This window comes from Danio rerio, chromosome 21 (genome assembly GCF_049306965.1).
Source record: "Danio rerio strain Tuebingen ecotype United States chromosome 21, GRCz12tu, whole genome shotgun sequence".
Taxonomy (NCBI): domain Eukaryota; kingdom Metazoa; phylum Chordata; class Actinopteri; order Cypriniformes; family Danionidae; genus Danio; species Danio rerio.
Genome location: NC_133196.1, coordinates 15,565,001 through 15,579,457, shown reverse-complemented (window position 1 = coordinate 15,579,457; position 14,457 = coordinate 15,565,001). Strand labels below are relative to the sequence as shown.

The window sequence follows — 14,457 nt, the reverse complement described above, 5'->3', positions numbered from 1 at the left end:
AGTGATGGGTTGCAGCTGGAAGGGCATGTGCAGTGTAAAACATATGCTGGATAAGTTGGCGATTCATTTTGCTGTGGCGATTCCAGATTAATAAAGGGACTAAGCCGAAAAGTAAATGAATTATTGAATGAAGCGACAAAAATAATAAAATTTTTCAATATTTTTTTTTATTACGCTTGTAGCTATGGTATCATAAATTGTGGAAATAACTTATTGAGGGCTTTAAGACCACATAGAATGTGATGTAAGTCAAGTCATCTTTCACTACTGACCTTGTTGTTAAATTCAGAAAACCTTTTACAAGGAACTTTTATTCTAAATATTGACTTTATTTATATTAAAGGTAAGTTTTATACTAATTAGGCTTTTGTATTATTCATACATTTTCAATTGTACATTTTTACAAGACATGCTAGAAAAGGTAAAGCTTTACATCATTATTATTATGTTTTAATTGTTTTTTTTATTCAAATGACCAAAATCTGACTGAGGAAAGTTGAATGTGCTGGCCAGCTATAGCGCATGTTTTGGACTGTAGGGGAAACTGCGAGCACCCAGAGAAAACCCACAGGAACACAGAGAGAACATGCAAACTCAACACAGAAATGCCAACTGACCCAGCCGAAGCTCGAAACAGCGACCTTATTGCTGTGAGGCAATCGTGCTACCCTCTGTGCCACGGTGATGCCCTATTATTATTATTATTATTATTATTATTATTATGTTTTAATTGTTTTTATTCAAATGGCCAAAAGGAAAGTTGAATGTGCTGTCGTTTGTTATTTTCTTAATAAATGACAATAGGCTACTTTTTTAATTATTATTTATATAAGATGTAATGAATTTGTATTTTAAAAATTGTTTTTTTATGTTTTTAAATGCTAAATCTTTAGGAAATATGTTTGGTATTTAAAAATAGTGATTTTGATGACCATCTGACAAACTAATTTAGTGATTAAAATGTCACTAATTAAAAAGTTACGAATTGCCGTGAGATTGTGTTGTACTGCTCCTATAACAGACATTAAACTGACTATAAGAAACTTTACAAGTACAATTCAACTTAAACTAACCCTAACCTAATAGTCTACTTATAATCTAATGAGAATTAGTTGACATGTAGATGCAATGTAGCTTAAATTCAACAAACGGACCATCAAAACAGTGTGACCATGGAGTATTTAAACATCATAATTAAATATAAAATAAAGTGAAAAACTGCAACAACAAAAAAGAACCACCCCTTTCACCAGGCTGGCTAAAGGCATGCATTTACATACAAAATTTGCCTAAATACTGTACATTTATCTTTGTTTTCAGGTTTTTACTTTTGGATATTGTTTCCAGGTTTAAAAAGTTTAAATATTGGCATTTTTAATTCTATCTAATCACATGCATCTCCAATGTTCTTTCTCCAAAGTTAACAAGACTCCTCATTTTTAATGTCCTTTCTTAAACGGTCAAGTCACACGTGACTTAACTGCGTAAGCTCGGTGGCAGATTTTCCATGAAACCTTCTTCTCTTTATTTATAGTGCCACAGTTATGAAGATTCATTCAAATCCACACTGCTCCTACAATAATAAGCAGGTGGATATGTGCAAGTCCTGCGCGCGCCCGTCCTGTGTTGTTGGTTACTAAGCAACTTACGCGCGCCACACGAGCTGCGTCATTTCCTGTGAAGGGACGCGTTGGAGAGCCAGTTCAGTCGATCCCCTCCGACAGCTGAAGGCTACACGACATACGCGAGCTCCGTGGTGCTTTACTTTGTTCCTTTACGCACCGACGCGACGAATAACTTTACAACCTGTTTGATTTCTGTCTGTGGAATACATCCAGCGCACTTTCCAAGAGACTAAAGCCCGTTTCAACTTTCTGATTTGAGCGTGCCAGATGGAAGCAACTTTGCATTTTAGTTTGGGTGTCATATGTTACAAATACTGGACGAGTGGATTACTGAATGCGTAACCGGTGCTCTACTTTAAAAAACTAATCAGCGGGAACGCGTCCGTGTGATTATGGTGGTTGTAAAGCTTTGGATTTCTGGGCAGAAATCCTGAAGTGCCTCATAAGGGATTCACTGTTGACGGCAGAGACATTGGAGAAGACGCGCTGGCCACTTGACCCTTTTTTCGTGAGCACGAGACGCACCGGAGCGCGCCGCTTTCTGACGCCGTTATTGGGAAGGTGCACTTTTCTGTCTAAAATATGACTTTTTATCTATCCTACGTTAAACTTCTGGTTCTGTTGGTTTTTATTGTAATCTGTAGTTTGTTATTTCCATATAGACCTATATAAATATGAAGTTCGGTTATATGATTATGTCATATACAGGCTTGCATTTATAATCGTGCATACCATTAAAGTATACAGTGCCTATATTTCAATTGATCTTGTGTTATTCAGTCGATTTGTAACTATATATTTTACTAAATAAAAAATAACTTTACACTAATTGATCCCACATGTTGATTTAACTTGATTTTCCCCATTATATCATCAACTTATGTTAGTCATTAATTACAGTGGCATGAAAAAAATAATGTGTTAAGTAAATTAAATAAACAACATAAAACGCAATATAAAGTGCTCAAATTGACACAACTGAAAACTGAAAAGGTAGTCTAAATTACCTAATAAAATATTAAAGAGTATTTTATAATTACATTTTAAATGTGCATAGTTTATATCCACTCATCGTTTTACTATCATTTTCAATGTTTTAAAAAACTATTAAGATTATATTTGACATCGCAATGAACATTACTTTTTAATGATACAAATTTGACTTAACATTTGCCTGAAAAGTGGTTATTTTTTACTTTTGTTTTCTGGCGTAATTTAATGCATGTTTCTTTCTTTAGGCATTACAGGTCCTCTGTGACCCGTTTGGCGTGAGATTAAGCATGACAGCGAGCATCGAGGCATCGCAGTGCCATGCGGCGCTCCGCAGACTCCTGTAGACTCGGTCCCGGTGGTACTGCAATGCTCGCCGGGCCCCTCCACTTCCGCGTACTGGCTCTGTGATCCAGGCAAAGGGCGCGAGGATGAGCACAGACCTGGAGCGCCTGTCGCTGAACTCTTCCTCGGGGAACTCCGTGGCTTCCAGCGCGCGTTCCCTTTCCGCCAACGTCAAAAAGCTTCACAACGCGCTCAACCTGCTGCTCAGCGACCTCGAGAGAGAGCAGTTCATCCACTGTCTCAACGTGTACCACTCCAAGCGCAATGTCTACGACCTGGTCCAGACGCTTAAAGTCATACTGAACGTCCCGAGCAAGCGTCAGCTCCTGCCCATGCTGCGGCTGGTCATCCCGCGCTCGGATCAGCTTCTGTTTGATCAGTACACATCCGAGGGGCTATACTTGAAATCCGAAATCCATGCGCGCAACGGAGACCCGGACGGTGCCCAGGAGGGTGCTAACTCGAGTCCAACACATGGGGCTAATTTCCCGGCGTCTCAAGTCGCTCTACGCGGGTCTCCTGACAGCATCAGCACCAGCAGCGACGGGACAGCGACTCTTATTCCTTTACTGGGGAGGAATTTCTTACCGGAGCCCCCTGGAGAGATCCGACAGGTGATCCTCAAGCGTCACAAGAGCAATGAAGGTTTGGGATTTAGCATCCGCGGAGGATCAGAGCATGGAGTTGGAATCTATGTTTCACTGGTGGAACCTGGATCACTGGCTGAAAAGGAGGGTTTGAGAATGGGAGACCAAATAATGAAAGTTAACGACAAAGTGTTTGACCGGGTCACGCACGCGGATGCAGTAAAGGTAGGCCTATTTTCTGCATTTTAAGAAAATACAGTTCAATTTTGTAAATATTATGTGCCAGGAAAGTGAGATTAAAGAGGTGGTCCACTACAATATCACATTTTAAACTTTAGTTGATGTGTAATGTAGCTGTGTGAACATAAACAACATCTCTGAATGTATGCGCTTTGGCTTTTATTGAGTTAGCTTAGCAAAGCCTACAGCCAACGAAGTTTGGGGACTACAAAAAAATACATCCGGGTTAATAATGCCATAAACCCTTCAGGTTACGAGCGTACATCCTAAGTGTGGCCAGACGCACTGTAATGTTATAGCAAAGACGCTTCCTGCTGACTTGGAGCCGATCCACAAATCACAGCACATTATGTTGTTAGCTGACCAATCTGAGCCTCTTGAGGGTGAGCCTTTTGGAGGAACTAGAAAGTATGACAGTCGTTTTTATGTTAACTGAGTAGCTGTATATAATCAAAGTAAGATTTATGAAAAAAATAAGGTGATTTTTCCGAAGGAAGCATGAGCACACATTGCTCTCCATCTTATAAAAACAACCAAGCCTTAAAAATGCACTCTGGACCCCCCTTTAAATATTCATTAAGCTATTAAATATGTGTTCATTTTAGTGGACAACCAATACCTTTTTTAATTGAATACATAAAGCATAATGTCCTACTATTTACAGTAGTAAAAACAGTTATTAAAATGACCGATATGTATATTAAACTTAACATTTTCTAAGTTAGGAGTAATTAAATTGTTAAATTTTTTTAGTTATAAAAGTAACTTTGTATAAAAAGAAAGGATTGCAGTCAAAAATCCACCTCAATATACTAAAAGCTAAATGGTGTGACTTCATTGAAAAAAAATAGTTGATTTTAGAGTTCCTTTTAGGACACTGATACGCTGCTTTAGATTTAAATTGAAATGCAATTATAAAATATCAACTAAAGTCACTTTTAGGTCTTAATTTAAATAGAGTTTGCACTTTTCCTTTTTGAAGCAAAATTTTACTTCTGCACTTTTACCCAAGTCATAACCATGTTTAGTTCGCCAGATTCTGGCCAGTCTATTGACTAGAGGGAATAGAGTGCACTTCTTTGCCTTGATTGATTATTAATGCAAGACAAGCAGTTTAAAGTGTCCCTTGAAGCACCAGAGTGATAAATGCTCACTTTTATTGACATGTGGTAGCTAGGAAGGCCTGTGCAAATGTTAATGATATTGATTCTTTTGTATGGACTAGCTATAGTTAAATCACATGTGGCTTGTCACTTTTGAATCCGCAATTCCTCCTAGCTGCATGGTTACAAGTTAAAAATTTCAGTGTGGAAGCATTTCTTTGCTGGTTCCTCTAGTGCATTTGTCATTCAAACGACGAGCTGACTTTGTCTGACCCTTTACATTCTAACTATGATAGTACTGCAATTATGATTGATAGGAAGTAATAGCTATCTTTTAAACCACCCATGTTTTGTTATGAAGGGTTTGTGTGCTGTCCATGGTGCTGAAACCAGTTATGCATTATGAATTGCATTCTGTTCAAAACTTTCCTGCAAGAATTGTACCGGATGGTAGTTACAGTGAGACCACTAATCTCCGCCTGCCACACACACTGCTGGAACCTTCCGGAAACCTCTAGACATCCTTTCTAAAAGGTCAGTTCTCAGTGGGAGCCATTAGTTTCAACAAGAACATTGAACATCATAATAGAGAAAATGCTTTGATGCACTTAATGTGTATTTGTGGTCATTAAGAGGCTACTTCAAATAAAAAGACGCTTAGACTTTCTCACAGGGATTTTAGTAACCTCAAGTGTGCTTTGAATTATTGCAGCGATCATATTTTTAACAACATTGCCAAACACGGAAGCACCTGACATGGAAGATAAGCCACATTTCGAGCATGTTTCAATGTATAGGCGTATAGCTAGAAGCTCAGTTCCACTAATACCGCTTGTTTGACTCTTCCACATCCCCATGTTTGAGAATCTCTGTTGAGTTGTGTGCCAAGAGAAAATTAACATGAACAGTTTGCCGCCTTTCTGTATCATTGTTTCCCTCCTTCGCCCGGGGGAAAACTGGCACAGTTGAGCAGCGGGGTATAAATTCCTGCCACGCTGCCTTTCTTAAACAGAAGCTGGCAGAAGGGGGAGGCTGCTTCCTCCCAGTTAATCATATTGATCTGCATGAGTAAATGGACGGGCCTCTCCCTTGGGCTGAACATGACCTTCCGCTTGTCATGGTGCTCTCGTTCTCATGTAACGCAGACATATTCTGACCGAAGACGCAACTGTCTGAATGGCCAGAATGGAGAGCGCTAGATGGGTTTTGATCATTTCAGCGCAGTATACTTTTGAAATACCTTGAAATGCTCCCCAGGATATGCTAGCAGGCTGAGGTGTCTTATCTTTTTTTATAGCAGAAGGAAGAACATCTATTTTAGTTACAGTGAGGATTTCCTCCAGGCTTAGATGACCTTTATGATGTGTAAATGAACTCGGAGTGTTATCTGTTTTGCTCTACTTTTGCTTTTTATGTTATTTTTGGGGTTTCTTTAAGTTGTTGTCGATGAAGACCAAAATAATACGCTTTTTATTGAAATTGTTGTGACAACTTGATATGTTACAATGCAATTACAAATGCAATATGGTAGTTGCGAAATATAACTCATAGTGATCTTGCATTTGTGACCAGATTCTCTCTAAAAACTACTTTAACAACAAAAACAAAAAGTAAACAGTATATATGTCAGTGTGAAATGTATTGCCATTGTCATTTGAGCTACAATCATTAGTTCTTTCTGAAAACATGTCTCCTAGAATACACTGTGTATTTTAGAACTTCAACAAAAGCAAAACAGTATGCAAAAAGTTTTAAGTTTTAAGAATAGTTTTACTTTGTATATACGATTGTAGTCTTTTTCACTTTTTTTTTGCATACTATGTAAAAAGAAAGCATGAAAAGGACCTGTGAGATGCGGCACAATTACAGTCAGATAGACTTTAATGTGGCTTTAATTTTGGACCAATTAAATTTCAGAATGGTCTGCAACAACTAACCCATTCATTCATTCATTCATTGGCTTAGTCTCTTTTTCAGACTTCGCCACAGAGGAATAAACCACTAACTATTCCGCCACATGTTTTGATGCAGCGGATTGATTCCCTTCCAGCCACAACCCAGTACTAGGAAACACCCATACACACTCACATTCACACACACACACACACACACACACACACACACACACACACACACACACACACACACACACACACACACTATGGCCAATTTAGTTCATTCAATTCATCTATAGAGCATGTCTTTGGACTGTGGGGGAAACCGGAGCACCCAGAGGAAACCCACATGAACACGGGGAGATCATACAAACTCCCCACAGAAATGCCAACTGGCCCTGCTGAGACTTGAACCAGCGACCTTCTTGCTGTGAGGTGACGATGCTAACCACTGAGCCATTCTGCCACCCCTAATCTGTTCAGTATAGATATTTAAACTAAGCAAATGGCAACTGTTTCATTCCTTGTTGTGGTTGTTTTTGAATGAAAAAAATCAGGTTTACATGAGAGAGACAACTTTTTAGCAGACTTCCACGTTGGTAAAGGAGGAAGTTTGTCAATTGAGATTTATATAGCAGAGGGATAGCAAAATTGTGAGATACTACGGTATGTCTCAATTAGGGTTGCACGAGATTGGAAAAATTTAACATTGCGATATTTCATTTTGCTGCAATTTATATTGCGATATAAAAACAACTTCACCAGATAGCTTGAATAGCTATATTTGGAAAGAATTGTTTAATGTAGACTGATTGTTCTGGGTTTACTTTGGATTATTATTGGCAAGATAGGAGTGAAATATTTTACCACAGAATTCAGGTACAGAATTTGAATAATCAACTGTAAAATAGCACTGTATAGTCTTTATTGTATAAATGATTCAATAAATAGTTGCAAACAGTATAAACAATTTCAAGTGCCTGAATACTTTAAACTCTCATGCCTTAATGCTTACACAGTCACGGGCCTTAAAAACACCTGCAAGTGGTTAACTTTCACTGCTTTATGGTTAAACTCTTCAGTCACTTCAAAAGTCTTCTGTGTTCTGAACTGTGGCTCCTGGTAAACTATAATCCCAACATATAAACTCCATTGATGTGACTTATGTGGATGTACATGTTGCGATATCGATGCTGAAACTATAGATTGTGCAGCCCTAATCTCAGTACTAGAATACAACAGTGATTGTAGTTTAGATAGTAATTTAGCCACAGAAATGATAGTGGAACAATAAGTTGTGCATCAGAATTGCATCCTGTTATGTTTCTTTTAGAAAGATATAGTAAAGCGTCTGAGGTCAGATCAATTATTATATGCTAAAAAAGATGTTTGCTGCCTGTTCAAACTACTCATTTAAAATGAACTGAAACAACATTTTTTTTTAAATTTTGAGGTACAACCTAATTGTTTTATGTTCAATCCACTTAAATTTGTAAACACTAACAAGTTAACCTAATTGATTTGTGTTGGGACTACTTGAAGGTATTGTGTAGAACCCGACACATATTTTCCAGTGTATGCTTGTGAATGCCTTTTTGGTTTTAAAGCAAATACATGCTAGGGCTGCACAATTCTGGCTAAAATGAGAATCACAATTTTTTTTCACCATGTTCTCACGATTCTGTATATGCAAAATAAAGGTAAATATGAGTAGGCAATTATTATTGTTATTCTTAAACACATGGTAAAACAACACTAATAATATTACACCTATGTGTAGGTCTACTGCTGGTTAAAATGCTAAACTTTGTATAGACTTCAAAAGACTTTAAAAATGTCCTGGTTGTTAATTCAGAGTAAAGTGATGACATCAGAATAAATATTCATAATTCTGAAGATGAATTATTATGTTTCAGACATATTCTTGACAATTGTAATTGACAGCATTATTAGACCATCTTATTTCACTGGTAAAATGAAACATTTTTCATTATTAGATTCCCTAATGCCCTTTATACTCAACGTTATATAGGCTAAAGTGGTTATAGAGTTGCTTGACGTAATCATAACTCTAAAATGCGATATGGTCATTTAAATAATGTGTGCACTTTTGGTTTCACTTTCACTGCCAATTGCGCTCATGTCATGGCTGCCGTCACTCTGAGGAAAAAAAAAAAGAACATCCAAGCAAATTATACAAACGATCGCTCTGTGCAACAAACTGAATGTTATTTACAACTTTGTTACCTGTTATTCACAGCCTATGCAGGCACTGTTCACTAAAGCAGACATCATTGGTGGGCACGTGTGCGTCCTCTCTGTATTGAACAAACAGTATGTCAGCTTATGCAAGATTTTGCGGCTGTGAATACGTCATTACATTAAGACAAAGATGGCATTTTGGAGTGAATTAAACCTTATAAATTTAGTATGTGACACTTTTACCACCATTCGGAGGTGTCCATATTGCTGAGCAACGTATGTAAAACAATGTGAAGACTTGTGTGACCTCCTTCAGCTTCTCCTGAACTTGAAAATATAATTGGCTTAATCGTAGAAAAGCAGAATTAAGATCGTGTGTAGGGTTTAATCGAGATAGTGATCTTTTTTCGATTAATCATGCAGCCATAAAACATTCATAATATTTTTTTAAAAATGTGTCTCTTTAAATGCAAATAAGTTGCTTTCCAGAAGAGGGTGGTGCATTTACAATAAGACATCTGAATGCATTTTAATGTCTTGTCAGTTTTAAATCCTGATATACTGTATGGTTTTCTAAACACTGACAAAAAGACACTAAATGTGACATGCTAGCTCTGTTTCAGCTTTTGCTTCTTTGATCACTCATTGTTGTGGCTGACAGTTGAACAGACATCATTATTTCTCTACCTCTAAAATGCTTCATGTTTGTATGTCCAGCTGAATTTGTCTCTATATATCTCTCCAGAATCAGTGATAAAGTTTGATTGACCATGCTGTTGTGGGTGACCTATCCATACTATCATTATAGACTATATTGAATGTTTGTTGTATGCTGTTTGCTATCTTATGATTGTTTGGTTTATCCGCATAGCCTTCAGTCTAACTCTGACAGCCCAAATGATCAATGGCTTTTCCTCATTTCTTTTCTTTAAGGGGGACCCCATATAAGAGCACCTGTTAGTCGAGTCGATTGGATTTTAATGTTGTTGTGACTCTTGTGTAGTCTGCCAGGCCGCCCCTGGCTCAGACTTGGAGAAGGTTGCCTCTTGCCTTTGTCCCGACACTGAGAGATGAATAAGACAGAAGTGTTTACAAGCTAACAGTCGAATCTCAGTTTAGAGCCAGGAGAGAAGATTCATCACTAAGTCGCTGCCTCAAACTGTACATGTCCACTTGTGCTGAGAGTTTTGAGATTGTTCATGGAGGATGAGCAGCAGGTTTGTTTAAGGCATTGTGATACCGGCAACAGAACTGTGACAGAATTGTGCTTGCAGTGAGAGCATTAGTACATTTAAAAAAACCTCAGCTTTATGTAAATGAGAGGTGAAAAATGGTGGGTGGCCAGAAGCTAGTCACTGTGAATAGAAAGCAGTGCCAACTAAAAAAAAACATTTGCCAGTAGTGCTGAAAGTGTTGTTGGATTTATTTATTAAATCACAGTAGGGCTGCACCATATTGGAAAAAAAACGTTGCAATTATTTTGGTTCTCTGAAATGTATATATTGCAATTTGAATAGAATTTCACAAGATGACTTGAGCAACTCTATTTGAAAAGTATTCATCATTTAAGGCGAACGCATCTGCATAAAATATACAACATACAAACACATACCAAATTAAATAAACCACAGATGAAAACAAAAAGACAAAGATAAATTAAGAACTAAGAAATTAAGTAAACAGCGCTTCATAGATTTCGGTGGAGTTTAACAGCAGTGAGGTTCGAAAATACACTAATTAAATATAAATTAACACTTTATAGTCGTCATTGTATAACATATTCAACAATTAATCTTTGTTAAAGTGGCAAACTTTCGAATTTCTTGCGCCCAATTTGCTTTAAATCTTATACATACTTGTCAACATTTGCATGTGAAAATAAGGGATATGCCCACCATAATAAGGGAGACCCCCTTGTTATTATTATTATTATTATTATTATTATTATTATTAATATTATTATTATTATTATTATTATTATTATTATGTGTATGTTTGTTCAAACACGCACCCAAAACCCAGACTTTCGCTCCACTTCATATTGCGTGATCAGAATCCGTTTGGGAAACAGCATCTATTTATCACTATGGAGCACGTCAGCTGACAGTCACACACCGCTACATGACTGTTTTGCATAGGAGGGGCGACGACATCTGTAATGAAAAGGAAGGGAATCGCGCCATTTTTATTTTTAATTCAAATAGTTTTCATGCCTAAATAAAACAAAAGCACAGAACAGACTCTCATTTAAAAGCAAGAGGCGGCCCCTGGTGGTTTGGCGGTATGGGTTGCATATAGGGAGGACCGGCTCTTTAATGGTTATTGCCACCCTTTACAGAAAAAGACTGAAAATACTGGTGACATATGGGAAAATACCTTTACAAGACGATTGCGGGAAAGAACTGTAAAATATGGAAGAATCCCAGAAAAAAATGGGAGGATTGACAGGTATGCTTATAGTCACAGGGCTTAAATACATTAAAATTAAAGTCTTTTGTACTATTACAACCTATTAGATTAGGTCAAGTTCTATTAATGTCAACATGACATTGCAGATCCTGGGACATCCTCCACACCATTCCACCACCACCAGCAGCTTGAACCGTTAATACAAGGCAGGATGGATCCATGTTTTCATGTTGTTGATGCCAAATTTTAACCCTACTATCAGAATGTTGCAACAGAAATTAAGACTCATCAGACCAGGCAACCTTTTTCCAATCTTCTGTTGTTTAATTTTGGTGAAACTGTGCAAATTGTAGACTCAGTTTTCTGTTCTTCGCTGACAGGAGTGGCACCCAGTGTGTTCTTCTGCTGCTGTAGCCCATCTGCCTCAAGGTTGGACATGTTGTGCATTCAGTGATGCTCTTCTGCATACCTCTGTTGTTACGAGTGGTTATCTAAGTTATTGTGATTGGCTGATTAAAAGTATGCGGTAACAAGCAGTTGGTTAGGTGTACCTTATAAAATGACTTGTGAGTGTATTTACATATTCACAAAAGTAAATACATATTTAACAGTGGAAATCTGCAGATGTGGGCCGACTGATGATACACATAGCCTAGCCATGCCCTTCCAACTATTTGCTGCTATTGAAAGTTAAGAGGAGGAGCTCAAAAATAAAACCCTGCCCTCCCTTCTCCATATTCCGTTTCAGTTGGAAATATATCATCATACTAAAATCAAAATACTGAATCCGCAGCAACTTCAGTTTCATGTGGAATTTAAACAGATTATAAAGCTGCATATCACTTCTCTCAGCCCTTGCTAATTGGCATACAGTAGATAACACTCTTTTCAAATGATCTCTTGTTCATTATATAGTGATTGAGCAGGTGACTGACTGACCATTGTATTCTTCATCATGATTTAGTCTCTCCATAAAATGGAGAACATACACTGCCTTTCTCTGACAGACCTCATCAATTTGAGGCAGGCCAGGATTGATGCTCAGTCATTACACCCTGTTGGAGACCTGTTGATATATGGCGCACTGACTGTGGATCATTGGGCCACATTTCTGTGATTTCAAGACCCCCCCCCCCCCCCCCCCCCCCACTACTGCTCTTTCAGCGCATGAAATCTTTGTGATATACTGATCTTAGATCTGTCGCTTTTGTGTTTGTAAAATGACTCTAATAAATCATACACCTATCGCATCATGGTTTTAAGGCTCTGGATTTGCTATGACAAAGGCTGTAGATATAATCCCTGGTTGTATTTTATCAGTACGTGTATTTGACTTTATAGACTTGACATTCTTTTAAAAAAAGATGGAAGTTGGAACTTGCAGAGTTTCAGTATTTATGAATGTATGGTACATCTCTCAATAAAATGATCAAGACACCCTAAATTTTTTTTTTTTTTTTGACATTTAAGGCTTTTTAAAAGTATAGTTCACACAAAACTGTAAATTCTGTCATCTTTACTCATCCTCTTTTTCCATTTCCAAACCTGTGGTGCATTTCCAAAATTCATTAGCCATCTAAGGTCGCAAGTTCCATCATTACAAACAGTTTGTTGATTTGGCATTTCCTAATTCCATCGTTCCAACAAACATTCATAAACTGCTTCTCAAACTTGCACATTTTCAATTACACCTCTAGTGCTGTAGTAAGAAGCACAGTCCCTGGTTGTGTTTTATTCCCAGTTATCCCCCCTATGCCCTATTCCTTTGTTCCAACATTTAAACTTGGAATGTTAAAAAAAACATTAAAATCATCTCTCTTAGGTTTGATTTGCTTTCAAAGTATTTTTACTGTTTAGCCATCCTCATATTGATAATTGCACTCCCTTCGTACAGTAACAATTTATGCCCTTTTGAACGCAGCTGTGGCTTATGACGAAAGCTGTAGGGGACCTATTATTTATAAGTAGAGTTTATGTTACATCTCCAAAGCTTGTGAAAGCAACAATATATAGCATATGTCAATGCTTTTAATTTAGAGTAGGTTATTTATTAAGAAATGTGTCTGTACTGTATGACATGGGCATCTTAGTTAGAACATATCTGCAGTGGTTTGAGTGTGTCAAATTGCAAAGGTAGACTAAAAAAATTTAAAATAAAAACGCTCATCACTACATCATTCTCTTCCCAAATTACTTCTTATGCCTTTCTTTTTGTTATCTTAAACACAAAGGAGGAATACTGGGGAAAATATATATTTTTCCTTCGTACTGTAGATGTCAATAGCTATGTTTCCATCCAAAAATGTAAATGAACTTTATGCGCAAAACTGGATTATTGCATTAAAGATGTGTGAATAAAGCAGCGTTCCCATGAGTCAAAGCGAACAAAATCATCACTTCCTGATTAACTGGTGCCAAATACCAACAGTAAAAACTGAATTTACTGCGATAGGAGAAGCTGCATCAATCTTTTCTTCATCTAATAAATGACTTGCACCTCAGAAGGCCGTCCTGACACGCAGTGAACTTGCGGTGGCCATTAAAAACGTCAGATGCGGAGCACAGACTCTCTTGATTCTGGAGGTCATTAATAATATAATAACACTTATATTTAAACGGTAAGGCGTTTTAGAATGATCAAAGCAACATTTCAGATGTTTTGCAGTGTGCTTAGCCTGCTGTTTTTTCCATTTACACACATTTTCATCATCACATGATCTCTTTAACAAAATCACATCACCTTCTTTATTGCACGTACTGATATTTTTACGAAAAAGTGTTTCCACCACAGTTCATGCGGATCTTTTTTTTATCGAATAAAAGTTTATCCTAATCAGTTATGCGTATACGTTTTTATGCACATTCTCAAAATTTATGTGCATCATGGCATTTCCATCAACCGTGTTTTTATGAGCATATGCAAAATTATCATAAAAATGTGTGGATGGAAACCTAGCTAATGGATGTTTTTTTTTCCTCCGCATTCTACAGAATGTTAAGCAGGAAAAAATAATAATTTTATTAAAAGTTTGAAAACCTTGAGCATGTGTAATTGATGAGG

General features: G+C 37.3%; 1 protein-coding gene across 4 annotated transcripts in view; it reads left to right on the top strand.

Annotated features, from left to right (window-relative positions):
• The first annotated feature begins 1,700 nt into the window (after positions 1 to 1,700).
• whrna (whirlin a) overlaps positions 1,701 to 14,457 on the top strand; it is a 193,800-nt gene continuing 181,043 nt past the window's right edge. For all 4 annotated transcript variants that reach the window (XM_073935094.1, XM_002665922.8, XM_073935093.1 and 1 more), the window contains exons 1-2: positions 1,701 to 2,186; positions 2,864 to 3,772. In XM_073935094.1, coding sequence (XP_073791195.1) covers positions 3,047 to 3,772 — 726 coding nt within the window. In that variant the 5' untranslated portion in view covers positions 1,701 to 2,186; positions 2,864 to 3,046. The remainder of the gene's footprint in view (positions 2,187 to 2,863; positions 3,773 to 14,457) is intronic.